Below are 15000 nucleotides of genomic sequence, written 5' to 3' on the forward strand. Positions count from 1 at the left end.
ACTTTAATTCCATCCACTAGTATTTCTATATACAGCTGGTTGCATAGAATATCTTCGCTATTCATGGACAAAATGGTTCATTATTCAAACTCTTTTAAATTTGTCTTACAGGCTATCCTAGAAAAATCATAAAACTCTGGCATAAGATTAGAAAAAATAACTATAATTTATATTATTTCTAATAATCATGATCTCTGAGGTATGTGATACATTAATGAAATTTTCCAAGTTCTGACAAGACCTGTAGGTTGATCAGAATTTTGATGTGACAAGTAATATAAACCATGATATTCAAATTAACTACTGGTATTACATTTGAGATACAGCTTACATATTGCAGTATACCTCTCGTCATTGCTTGAATGAATTTTTTTTACGTCTCTTACTCATATCATAAAAATCTTTGATAAGATCTCTTTTGCTAGATTACTCCAAAGGTAATTTCAGTAACCTCTAAATATAAATCAATTCTTATATCAACCATACATTCATATCTAAAATTCTGTTTATCAAAATTAGGTTACATTGTTGTATATTATGCAATACAGCAAATACTCTGAGTGATTTTGAGATTTGAGTCCTCCCCATTCTTCTATAATACCAATATTGGCTTATGATGAGTTATCCCATCAGTCTCAGTAATGATCTATTTGTCTTGATCTTGAGTTCTTTACATGGGGGCTTTGGTCTATTTATAATCATATAGAAACAAATTGCAATTATTTGTGATTCTCTGCATCACATAGTTGCCATAACATAAGTTAAAGTCCTTTACTTCTTATGAAGTATCATGTGTGTCTTAGCAGCATCAATTATTAGTGATCAATATATCAATATATATATATATATATATATATATATATTATATATATATATATATATATATATATATTATATATATATATATATATATTATATGTATATGTATATATATGTATATATGTATATGTATATGTATATATATATATATATTATATATATATATATATATATATATATATATATATATATATATATATATATATATTATATATATATTTATAAATACATATACAATTAATTGAAAAATACACACTTCATACTCCATTTACACGTTTAACACAGCAGCTGTAATTGAAAACTACTTTTGCACAACAATTGAAGTATTTAGCACTCCTTGGTTTAAGGTTTTACTGTAAATCTATTTTCTTAAATGTTTTCTAGGGAATACTCAAGGTTAAAAAAGGTCAGCAGAGTGAAGATGTATGTGATTTAATGACAAACAATAAACCAACTTCCCAAGGGAAAAAAGGTGTCTTTCTGCAATACTCTTATCAACTGTATTACCTCAAAAGGCAGGAAGGTCTATTTACAAAATCCTCTCCAATATGGAGCTCCTCAAAAATATGCACTGCTCATGTTACAATTTTCACTTTTGTTGGGAAAGTACATGAACAATTTTGGTGTGAGAAAATGTAATATACATAAAGAAGGTGATATCTAGTATTACCATTATTTTCATTCTCACTTTGATTTTTTTTAAATGAGGTAATGAGAAGTTAGTCTCCACAAAACTGTATAAAAAAGGCAAATTAATGAAAATACAGTCTATAACATTTTACTGTTTTCCTTGTCTTGTATATACAGTAATGATAATAATAAAAAAGTAGTGATAATTACAATAACAATAATGATAATAATGATAGTAATGATCATAATGATGATAATAATAAGAATAATGCTATTAACCCATTGCAGACGGGTGCCATGACATACACGATGCAGGAGTTTTTAGCCTGATGGCAGGCATAGTGTTGTACAGGATGTTGGGGGATTTTGGATCACTGTGTTTCTTTATTGCACTTTAAGCAATGAGTAAGTGATAATGACAATTGCAATCACAATTACTATTATTGCCATAAAATTAAGCAAAATGGGTTTCACCTAAAATCCAAAATCTAGATGGCACCACTTTCTTCAGGAGAGACACAAATTGCTCAGCCCCCAGAAAGACCCACCATGACCCACGGTCGGAGGGGGAGAGACTGGCACTCGAGTTCTCTGCTAGAACAATTAGCGTCAGCCTACCAGCAGAGTTGAGGGCTTGCCAAGAAGAACTGCTCCCAGACAGGCATGCCCTCATCATAGAAAAGGCGGCCGAGCCTGATGATGTAGATGTCATGTTCTCTCTGAGGGAATTATGGCGGACATATAAGACCAGTTCCCAGTCAGCCCCAGGCTGTGATGGGATCTCCTACCCCATCATTTCCCACTCTTGCATCTCATCAACAAGTCCTGGGAGACTTCCTCACTACCGCAGTGCTGGAAGAGGGCTGACATAGTTCCCATCCCTAAACCAAAGTAGCCCGGTCGGTACCGCCCCATCTCTCTACTCAGCTGTCTTGGAAAGACGGCAGAGAGAATGGTACTGAACCGGCTCCAATGGAAGCTGGGACCTCCACATGAACACCTACATGGGTTCACAAGGGGTAAGAGCACTGCTCACAGCATGGCCACCTTACTGAGCACTGTCAGCAACACCAGATCTGTCATTGTTTTCCTGGACCTGGAGAAGGCTTTTGAATTGGCGAGCCCACTCGCCATTCAAGAGGTCCTGATCTGCAAAGGAATTAAGGGCAGACTGCTTGCCTGGATTGATGACAAAACTGCCAGAGTGAAGTTCCAAGATCACCTTTCCAGGCATTTACCCCTGGAGAATGGCACTCCACAAGGAGGGGTCCTCAGCCCAGCTCTGTTTAACACCCTCATGTTAAGCATCCTAGACATTCCACTCCCAGTGGGGTACAAGATCATCTCATATGCAGATGATCTGGCAATTATCTCCTCTGGGAGGAAGAATTAGAACCAAGTCAGAAAGACCCAGCGTTGTCTGGATCTAATGTCTGAGGAATGCCGCAGTCGGGCTTAAGATCTCAGCTGCCAAATCAAAGGCAATGGCGCTGAAACAGGATGTTCGAGACCAAAGGCTGCGAGTCCAAGTCGCCCTGATTACGGTCAAGCCTGGACTAAGGAAAAGGCTTGATGTCATGCAAAACGAGGCCGCCAGGATCATTCTGGGTGCTCCTAGATGGGCTAAGGTTACCAACCTCCTCTATGAGGCCAACCTTTTCCCTCTGGACATCCGGATTGATCAGATGGCGGCTCAGTTTCTTGCCAAAGTCCTACAGTCCCCGCCAGACTCGCAGCTAAGTAAAAAAGTGCAGCGTCAGTTTGCACAGAACCATGAACTCTTTGCCAACAACTTCTGGCTGTCTCATACAGCCAGGGTGCTGATACACTTTGAGCTCAAGGAGACACTGCTGGTTAACCCATTCACGCTGGGGCCATTCCGGCTTTGCACGGTCACTATACCGAGGTTTTCAAACGTATCATCCGAACGCTTCGAGATTCTCGGGCGCACGGGCCGCGAGCCTGGGCTGCCTGCTCGCTCACCCTGAGCGCCGGCCTTGGTCAGATATCTCGTCTGCGTCTGACGCAAAAACCACGAAACGTGTCAGCACGTCATCCGGCGTGAGTGGGTTAAGGGCATGGACCTCCCCCACCCTAACTATGCCACAGCCCCGCCGTGAGCAAGATCCTTGATAGAGTATTCTGTCATGAACCTGTCAAGGAGAAAAACTCAATACTCTCAGTCTCTTTTGAAGGCTGAGGCGGAGAGGAATATTGCAGAAATCACTCCACCAGGTAGTAAAACCTACTTCACGGATGGTTCTGTAGACCCCATTTCCCACACTGCAGGCGCCGGTTTTGCAGCAAGGGACATAGCACAAGCTATGCGGGTATCTGACAATGCCTCCTCGCTCCAAGCAGAGGCAGTAGCTATTATGGGAGCCCTAGCCCATGCAGCCCAGACGGACGGGCATGTTGTCATACACACAGACTCTAGGGCCGCCATTGACAGCCTGCAGCAAAGCACGCTCCTTGATAACGTATATCTTCTGACCACGATTCTTACCATTGCTCAGAAAATCCTGGATCAGGGTAGACGCATTATCATCAACTGGATTCCAAGTGATGTTGGTATTAAAGGGAACGATGTAGCTGACAGGCTAGTGGAGGAAGGCAGGAAAAAACCCTTGAGTAATCTTGTGGTGCATCCCAGCCGGGAACTGCTAAGGCGTAAAAAGATGGCTGCAGGGCAGGCCGAAGTCAATCTTCACAGACTGAGATTAGGCTAACCTTGTGTGTGCAAATCATACCCACCATTGGGCATGATGAGCGACGCTGTAGACATTGTGGCGCGCCGGACGCCAAGATAGAGCACTATCTGATGGAATGCGAGCACACTCGCTTCCTCAGGCAGGGCCCAGAGACGACAGCCGCCGGGCTGGTAAGGTGGCTATGCCTATTGCTTTCCCCTTGGCAACTGGAGCGCCTTCAGGCAATCCAACCGCCACAGTAAGTATTCAGTGATGATGATCAGATGAGTCAGCACCTATAGCTGGCAGAGGCTGGGCCGCCTCGTGCATATAGCCTGGGCAAAGGGACGTCTTCGCAAATCTCTCTGAACTGAACTGAACTGATTCAGGAGAGAGAGCCTTGAATGGCAACCATCCACAGTCTCTAGCAAGCACTATCTCCAGAGAGCGATGGCACACAGCAAGTTGCTGCCCTCTTGCTCTAAAGAACAGGCAATGTGCAGGTGGCACAAGAATTGGAAGATGCCTAGTGTCTACAATGTGCTCCTGTGCTAGTAGGAATGCCTTATACTGTGGCACTCATAAAGCACAGGTTTCCTTCCTCTTCCCTTCCTCATCATGTTATCTTCATTGTGGATGGTTATAGTTTTTGTATTTGTTTACAACAGTATGCATATATGAAAAAAATGAAGTTGCTTTTTGTCCTCCCATAAAACAGCAATACTTCTATCACACTGAATATAAAGCAAATAATGAGCTGATATGGATTCTATACTACAATTTTAGTCAACTGCGGCACTGATAGAGCCTGTCATATAAGTCTCTCAGTACAATAAAATACAAAAAAAATTAAAAACACAAAAATGGCTCTAGTTTTACAATGAGTGACTGAAAGAGAGTAGAAAAAGTCAAGGTATGTTGCATGAAGCTGCCTCGCTCTAATGTAAAATCCATCCTGGAGATAAGGCAAGCAAATCTATCCCCGTCTGCAATAAGTTAATGATAATGACTAAATATTTTTCATATCTTGGCCTAAAGTATTCAGACATTGATTATTCTTTTATAACATATTATAATAAATAACATAAAAATTTGCTTGCAAACTTTTGCATATATACTGTTTCAACTCAAAACTCAAGACCAAATATCATTAGTCCGAATTCTGCTGTGATCTTGTACTATCTTGTTTCATATCTTGAACTTGCTGGTTCTCAGTTTCGAGGTTTTCAACACTGACTGTCCTCTCAACCTTTGACAGGTCATCCAATCCATCCTGGAAGTTTTGAAGAATTTATGATGCATAAAAGTTCTTTAAATACAGGTGACATGCAATACATCTTTAAAACAAATAACAGTGTAGCATTTTCCCATAATAATATGAAAAAGTATTATGATCGTTACCATTTGGCTGAAGGAAGCAACAACCAGATGGTGGTCACTGTTGGCTGGGTGATGAGGGTTTGATCCAGAAGGCTCCAAGACAACCATCTGCTGGCCCCCTATAACTATTTCACTCCCAACGACTTGATAACCTCCACCTGGTAGATTCATCTGTGGAAGAAAGAGAGAAAAACAAATAACATATACAACTTCTCTTAATGGTAATAAATACTGAATACACACAACATGGGCTTGCACACTTACACACAAACACACACATTATATATATAAATATATATATATATATATATATATATATATATATATATATATTATATATATATATATATATATATACATATATATATATATATATGTATATAAAATATATATATATATATATATATATATATATATATATATATATATATATATATATATATGTATATAATATATATATATATATATAATATATATATATATATATATATATATATATATATATATATATATATATAATATATATATATATATATATATATATACACACATACAGATGTTTTCTTATAATTTCTAAAAAATATAAGTACAAATCAATAACAATAACATATACAACTTCTCTTAATGGTAATAAATACTGAATACACACAACATGGGCTTGCACACTTACACACAAACACACACATTATATATATATATATATATATATATAATATATATAATATATTATATATATATATATATATATATATATATATATATATATATATATATATATACACACACACATACAGATGTTTTCTTATAATTTCTAAAAAATATAAGTGCAAATCAATAACAATACCAATAAAAATAACAGTATTAATTTTTAAAATATTAATAAATTAGAAGAGAAAAAGATTTAAGAAATACCTAATATAAATATCAGACAGATGTGTGTCTGGAAATTAACAAGAGTAAAATGGTCTCCAAAGAAAAAAATAAATGATGCTATAAGAGACAACAGTAACCAAGACTAAACAATATCAGTATGACTTACCAATGGCATTTCTAACTCAAACTGGGTATTCCCTGCACTCTCTCTAGATCCTTCTGTTGCAGGAACCCCCTTGTTATCTTGGGTAATTGTTAATTGTTCTCCAGCAGGAATCATATGCCCCTCACTTGTAAATATCCCCAGGTGTTTACTGTCAATGAAGGATGACTGGGAACTGGCTATAACAATATTCTGACCTTCACTTTGTACTATAGAGGATTCAGGTACAACTTCATATGGAACATGCTTTTCTGACCCAATCTTTGTCTGATCAGCATCTTTACTTTGAAGCAATTTTTCTGTACCACTTAAGTTTCCATATTTAGCATTTACACTTGTACAACCAAGAGTTCTTTCCTCTGAGTTCTGCCCGTCTATGGTGTCAACGTAACGCAAGTCTCCATCTTCAGCATATCTCATGGTGATTCCTTCATCATAAGCATCGGAAAGATGATCCCCCGAGAGATTATCAACCACCTCGATCTTTACATTCTGTTCGTCTATCTCATTCTCATTATTTCTTTGGTCTGGGTCCAGCTGCTTCATTCTCTTCAGACGACGCCAGACTGTTGTCTTTGAGACCTGGGAAAAAAAAAACAAATCAAATAAATAAAGGGAATTTATGTTTGTAAAATAAGAGAACTGTAAAAAAAGTATTTGTGTACCTATACATATATTTCTTTTGTATTTACACAAGATGTGTTTGATCCAAAAAGTCAAAAGAAAATTATTTCTCTTTCCAAATGTCCTATAGATCTATAGATTGCAATAAAACTGAGAACAAATCCTGAGCAGGAAGTTTTTTATTTATTGATCTATTTATCTATCTATCTTAAGTGTGGTTTCACAAGCGCTAAGTTAATAAAGAGTCAATTAGCAGACTCATTGACCTCACCCGTTTGCTAAATTTTCTGAATTTTCTAACAGGATACCCTATGGGATAAAGGGCGTCCATTTTCTTATTTTGACAACGATACGAGCATCAGTGCAATCTGCCAGGCCACCAAATTTTTTACCGTTGGCTTGTTCACATTACCTGTATCTAACGGGTTAATGGCTTTAAAATTAAGTAAGTAATGATTCTTTAACACCTTCACTATGAGCAGTAGAAAACACGCCCCCATGCTGAATCCAGGATGTTGGTGAGCGCCAAATTTTAAATGTCGCTATTGAATATATAATTTTTTAAGCCAAAGCCTCAACAAGTTTTAAGCCAAAACTCAACATAATCATCATGTACTATATATCAAATATATGGATACTCAACCTCTTCCCCCTGTGCATATGACAAGTTATTTACATGGATTGAGAGGAGGGTGACAAGAGTGACCTTAGTGAGAGAACTCACTGACTCAAGGGACATAAGATGGTTGAAATAGTATGGTAAACTAATCATAACAAGTTTTATTTTTACATAATGTTCCATAAAGAAATAATAAAATTATTGCTAGTAGGGTATATCTGTACCTCTCCTGGTATAAGCGAATCACACTCCTCTGTAATAATAATGAAAGTCAAGTAAGCCATATAATCATTATCACATACTACCTATATACTGAAAGATCTTGTACAGTATCTGGAAGAAAAAAACACTAATGCTAACACAACTCGGCCATGACGCAGTATGCACATCCTAGGATATGTCATGAGGGCTGCGATGACGCAGTATATACATCCTCACGTCAAAGAGGTTAACCCATTCCTGCCAGATGATGTGATGTCACATCATCAGAACATTTCCTTGACAACGGATGATGTCCTATTACGTCATGGTCTCTCCATGTATATACCCATTTTACATAGTTAGATTTGTATATACACATTGAAGTATTATTTGTATATACATATTTTTCATGACTTGTCAATAAAAAAAATCCTCATATCACCTATCAAAATCAGGTAAATTGGGAGTGTGTGCTCTGAGAGATTCCATGCTGCATCGCACTGAGAGAGATCTCTTGGCGGGAAGCTGTGAAAGCAGCATAAGGCAAATATACGCCCTGTCATGAATGGGTTAAAAGTTTGATTGCTCATCAGTATTGTCTACAGGATGTGTGTGTGTGCAATAGAATACATTTGGTACTCTATTTTGATAGAACAACAAATGTATCATAATTAGAAATGGACTCATAACCCCTAGTTTAACAAAGCTCATTCCCTCATCTCTTCTAAAAGATAAGAGATGACTTTGACCAGGAGTTCATATATTCTTAAGTAGATGATATTATCATTCTAATTTCTTTTGTTCATCATATATAATATTCCTCTCAAATAAATCATGAAAATATAAATAAAAAACTATTCTCTTCAGTTATTATTACTACAAATTAATGATCACTATTTATGGAACTGACTTCAGTATTCATAAATCAAGGCTGAAAATATGTAAATTCTAATATCTGACAAGTAAACTATAAATATAGGAAATTGCAGGATTTGAGGAATAAGATAAATTCAAGACACATTAACATGAAATGGCTGACCTGCTGTGTGACTATTTTGATAATTTATCAGTGTTTTTATTTTTGCCCCACCAAAATCTTAGTGTTATCAGCATGTTGCCTACCTGAAATTTTTCAGATGCTCTGCCGTGAGACATTCCTTCCTCCTTGCATGCTGTAATGGCTTGTTGCAAGGAATTTTCTGAGGGCCTTCGAGGACGAATGGAACGGTTGATACACGAGGCTGGCATCTTACCCTCTCTCACTAGTTGTTCTTTGATGCGAAACAAAGTTGTCTTTGGGATCTATATGGAAAAATTGAATTAGATATTTTTAAATGAGGGAATTATTAATATATTATATGAGGTGAGATCTGTTCATGACAACATCAATAGCCTTCTTTCACTTGAAAGCAGTAGTAACTTAGGATACTGTATACAGTGTAGATTAACTAAAATATATTTGTTTCTTAGGTTGCCATTTTACTGAAAATGGGACTTCTAATCATGTTTCTTAATGTATTTCCCAGCCTATAAGCTGCCTATAAAAAGCACACCAGTTTCTATAAGGACATTTTTGGGAGAGAATTTTAATGCATTTCACAACATATTAAATGAAAATTATTTTTGCTATCTTTTGGGCAACAATATTTTCACAGGTTATTTTCAACAGCTCAAAATCTACATGTATAAGTTATGAAAAGTATTTGCCCTTATTTAGGCTGTTTCCTTTATGTACCATTTTCACAGATCTTGAATTATACACATGCAATTGTATTCATTGCATAAAAAACAATGATAAGATAAACTTCTTCCGGAATTAATCTTTTCAAAGACCCTGCAAAAAAGCCTTAAAATTTAAACTACTATAGTCTATTGTAATGTCTTGTAATGCTGCCTTAAGAAACTGGGTTGCAACACCATCATTATTACTGTTTTGTTGGTGAATGCTCAATACAAATGGTAACTGGTCTTTGAAAATCTATTTGAATTTCCTTATATAGTATACTGGTGTGTTAACCCTCTCGTGACGGGTGGTACACTACTGTACCGCGCATTCTAGGCCCGTTCGCTGGGGACGCGATACGGCGTCGTTTATTTAAATGATTTAGGCCTATGCGTTCAAGAGCCCTGGCATTGTGACATGCAAGGCTGGAATGCCCCCATCGCGAATGGGTTAAAGTTAGCAAAGTTATTAAGGCAAATGATACAAAAAACTTCTTCAATGACTATTCCATAACAATGACGTTCCTATAGCATGGATACTATTACTAACAGTAAAACAAACAAGTATTTGTTTTTGGTGGAGTACAACTGATCTAAAATTACTTCACCCACTAACTGCAAGCATTTAATCATCCATTACTTCACCCACTAACTGTAAGCATTTAGTCATCCATTAGTGATGTGAGTGCAATGGAGACAGGATAAATATAGAAAAAAGGTGCATCAAAAAGGTTTATCACATAGGCTGGTAAATAATGTGCATTAGTTCATGATTTGTTCTATTTTCCCTTTGAAATGTATCATAATCCAGTTGACATGTTTCAATGTCACAAGTACTTCTGCTCTGGCAACACCTAACATCCACTGCTTTCTACTCTACCTGTGTTATTCATATACACTCGCCTCCTCATGAGGCTGAGATACTTATTTTCCTAAATATAAGCAGTAAGTATTTCTAACTTTGTGCGTATTGATAAATCAGAGTGACATATATGAAAATATCAAAGATCAAAATTTACCAGGGTGAAACTTTGATTGATTGCTGTAAGGCAATGGAGAATGATGGGTTGTCATTTTTTTTTGAAGATTCCCTATCACTCAATCATGGATCAATTATGTTTAATTACTACTCATTTGAAATAAAAGAGATAATTTTTTTTTTCTGTATACTGTCTCTTGAACTCTTTACTGAATCATTATGGGTAACAGATTTTACGGGACCATCAATTCAATCTAAACTGATGTTATTTGTGGGAAAGAGATTATATTGTAACAAGAATTTGCCTTACCTAAACTTTTACAACTAATATTGTTCTTCAGCAATATGAATTCATAGATATATCATTTATCTAAAATTACTATCACAAGATAGTATAATAGCAGTTAACAACATTTTGACATTACAACCAACTGCTACCATTCTTAGCTCATTCGTGCTGGTTGAAGTTCCATCACCTGGTTGAAAAATATCCCCGGACTCGGGTGATGTCCTAAGACGTCATGCATTTTTTAGCCAAGTTCCGGGCAGGGCAGCTGTGATGTGCTGAAACGTCAGCAATAGATCACTATATTGTTCTTAACTCATTCATGCTGGGGCTATTCCGGCTCTAAATGGTCGGAGTGCCGGGGTTTTCAAACGCATAAGCCTAACACCTCGAGATTCTTGGGCGCACTAGCCACGGGCCTGGGCTGTCCGCTCGCTCACCCCGAGCGCCGGCCTTGACCAAATATTTCATCGCCGACGTCTGACCGAAAAAACACGAAATGTGTCAGCACATCAGACAGCACGAATGCATCAAATATAATCCTTTTTCATAATTTCTTAGACTCTGTTACTTAGTTTAAGTGTTCGAGTGTCATAAAATGAGATATAACAAAAAAAATGACGTCACAGAAAACCACATGATATTGATGATATTATGGTAATTTCTGCTTCTTGATCAGTTGAATAAAGAGATCCGAATCAAAAAACTATTGTAAAATCAAATGCGATTGGCCAAGAAATAAAATAAAGTAAAAAATTACTAATGCAATACATCTTATAATTTGTCGATTACCTGTGATATCAAATCCCATTTATGTTGTTCTTCTTTTTGTTTTGGTAAAAAAAAAAAAAAAAAAAGCAAATAAAGCATAAAACATGTTTTTTGATACCCCATAAGAGATTGCTTCCACTTTCCATTGGTATTTTCACATGGAAGTGAAGAATATAGCTAAAGTTCAATTAAACAAAACTAGAAAGGCATTACTGTAACATGTTTTTTGACTAAAATAACTCCTCTGAAAAGGGCAATATTTTTATGTGCCTTAATATTGTAGATGCATTCATGGAAGCTGTAAGAATAAAGTGAGTGAAAAATGCTGTGAGAGGTTCATTGAGGCCCCGCGCAGGGAAAAAACACTCCAGCACGAAGCATCGCGCACTTGTTATCTTCCTGGCTTAAGCGGAAGTAGGCGAAAGTATGTCCCGTTGTGAATGAGTTAATTACTTATGACTCACTGGCTTCTCTCCCTGTCCCTCTCACTTTAATGCTTGTGTTTAAATAATTCATGAAAATCTGACTAATAGAAAAATATAACAAATGGGAGAGCTGTGTGTGATTTTACATAGCAGGCAGTTTAGGATTCACTTTTCAACATACAATTATGCATTTCCTTCATAAGTGTCTGTTGCCAAATAGTGTTTTTTTGTCATTGGCCACATGTTGGAACTCAATGTCATACACAAAAACAAGCCAGTATTTGCTACAGTATTACATGCCACAAAGGAAATTCATTATAATTACACATTCAGTGCCCTGGAAAAGTACCTTTGTATCTTTAACTATGGTGGAGAGCGACCTCCCCTCAAGCAACATTTGTCTAGCTTGCTCTATGTCGTCTGGGGAATAGTTGTAGCAGCGACGGGCTTCTCCTCGTAGCACACCCTCTCTCTGACACCTTCTCCATAGTACTGACTTGGGAATGTTGTATTCACGTGCTACTTTCATGTAGCTTGACCCTCCTGCGGGATATTGTGAGAATGTTTTATCTTTTTCATTTTAAAATATCAAAAATTCTAATTCTCTGCAGTTAAACTGGGCAGTTGGATGGATGTTTTTCAGGTACAGAAAAAAAGAGAGAGAGAGAGAGAGAGAGAGAGAGAGAGAGAGAGAGAGAGAGAGAGAGAGAGAGAGAGAGAGAGAGAGAGAGAGAGAGAGAGAGAGAGAGAGAGAGAGAGAGAAACAGAAAATCATAATATAGGTATATCAATTTGAACATCAATTAAAGCTGAAGGCAATAATAGGATTCATCATAAAGCTTTCAATAATGATGAAAATAATATACTGTGATTATATTATCAATTTTCTCTAAATCTGACAAGTAAGAAACATTTTGCAATAAAAAATAAAAATAAAAATATTCTATGATAAAATATTACTGAAGTGTAACTATCATATAACACCAAATGAATGAAAGAAAGAAAGAAAGAAAGAAAAAATGCACACCAAAGAACTTACAGTATAATTTTCCTAAAAAATATAAATCAAGTGAATTTTACCTTTTACTGCCTGTTTAGCAGCTTCTAATGCCTCATTATCATAATCCAAGTTTCGCTGTTGAACTGAAATTCCTGCCAACCGTGCATTTACAGAGAGAGTAGAGTGTGGAACACCATATCTCTCTGCAATCTCACGCAGTGTCCCCATTCCTGAGCGAACATCTTCTATTGCCCTTTGAAGATCTTCTGGCCTGTCAATAGTCAATTAAACATCATTGGTGCAAATTCATTTACACACTGAATAATTTAAGATTCATATAAAAAATATTGATAAATGGAATGATTTGTGTATTGTGAGATTTTCAGCTATGGTATCAACACAGGATATTGATAATAATTTATGTATTTCATGAACACAATACAAATAAATTATCAATCCAAAGTTTTTCTAGGGAAAATTATCACTCACCCGTATCTTGCTATCTTGTATATCACTTTCCGCCTCTTTTTAGATGCAGAATAGTCTTGCCCTTCCTATTGGAAAAAAAGTAATTACTTTTATGTTGTTGAAATTTCACCAAACTGTAACACATGACAAAACAAGCTGTTCATTATTCTAAAAAACATAATTCATTAACATTTAATATACATGTGTTAAACATTGTCAAAAATCTAATTTTCCACATGAAATTAAACCTAATACATATCCCAATAACCCTGTAGATTGCATGATGATTACAAAGTAAGATTCAGTCTGAAATGGTGATGACTAATGTCTACAAACCTGTAAGCACAATGGGTCATCTGCAGAAGCATGATGATCATCTCCAGCTCTCTCACTATGGATGTAGTCACCACTAAACAGCACCTCACCCACTGTGCCATTCTCACTCAGCTAATGAAAATAAGTAAGTCTTGTCTAAAAGAATTTTTAATATACATTGATTATACAAAGGAGTTTTAAATAAACCTGAAAATAATTTTCTCTATCCAGTAATACATTTAACGCATTCGTGCTGGCTGATGTGCAGACACGTTTTGTGGTTTTATAGAAAGAGAAAAAGAGAGAGAGTGACAAAATGAGTGAGAAAAAGAAATAAGAGATAGAACATTGTTTTCAAGTGTGTTTGTTGATGGGGAGGGGGGGCTATATTACAAGAATCTTTATAATACATTCTTTCACTTGTCAAAAGCAGTGCCAAGCAGTGGTTGTATGAATGCTTGTATGACTGGTTTAGTGAAACAAGGGGGTACAAGGAGATGGGGAAATAGGTTTGGTTTTGGGATTGTAGCTAGACTATAAGAAACTTCCTGAACAGTACTATAGTTACTTCCTCACACTCCCTACTGCCTACTGACAGCAACAACAGCCTGGCAGAGCCTGTTCTCAATTAAGTTAGGTTGAATGAAACATGAAAAGTCCAAATATACTCAATATTGCTGCCATGGAATCTGAGGGCTTAACCCATTAACCCAATGACATGCATGTTGGCACCGATTAGGCCTAAAAGATGGGAGTCAATGCGTAGATGACGCGACATCAGGATCTGCTCCCAGTTGAAGCATGCACACAGTCATGAAGTATTATGGCTGTAATGGCACTAGCTCTAGAGCTACATGGTTCCATAGTAAGCCTAAACCAACATTTTATGATGTTAGGTCATTTGGCAATTGGTTAACATTAATGTCAACAAGGTGGTGGTGGTGGTAAAAAAAATACTCAATACCCCTCCCCCCTTTTTTTCCCCATTCCGTTATCATCAGTGGAGTTCTCAGTCTTGGAGGTCCTGGGGTGGCG

General features: G+C 36.6%; 1 protein-coding gene across 2 annotated transcripts in view; it reads right to left on the minus strand.

The window, feature by feature from the left end:
* Positions 1–1235: 1235 nt before the first annotated feature.
* The window catches only part of LOC122249028 (uncharacterized), a 28654-nt gene continuing 14889 nt past the window's right edge, over positions 1236–15000 (minus strand). For both annotated transcript variants that reach the window (XM_043009523.2, XM_086549683.1), the window contains exons 8-15: positions 13987–14097; positions 13672–13736; positions 13263–13453; positions 12532–12725; positions 9122–9301; positions 6559–7137; positions 5541–5690; positions 1236–5412 (exon numbers count right to left, since the gene is read on the minus strand). In XM_043009523.2, coding sequence (XP_042865457.2) covers positions 5290–5412; positions 5541–5690; positions 6559–7137; positions 9122–9301; positions 12532–12725; positions 13263–13453; positions 13672–13736; positions 13987–14097 — 1593 coding nt within the window. In that variant the 3' untranslated portion in view covers positions 1236–5289. The remainder of the gene's footprint in view (positions 5413–5540; positions 5691–6558; positions 7138–9121; positions 9302–12531; positions 12726–13262; positions 13454–13671; positions 13737–13986; positions 14098–15000) is intronic.

Source organism: Penaeus japonicus, unplaced genomic scaffold (genome assembly GCF_977035675.1).
Source record: "Penaeus japonicus unplaced genomic scaffold, GWHDUDI00000001_assembly GWHDUDI00000022, whole genome shotgun sequence".
Classification (NCBI taxonomy): Eukaryota; Metazoa; Arthropoda; class Malacostraca; order Decapoda; family Penaeidae; genus Penaeus; species Penaeus japonicus.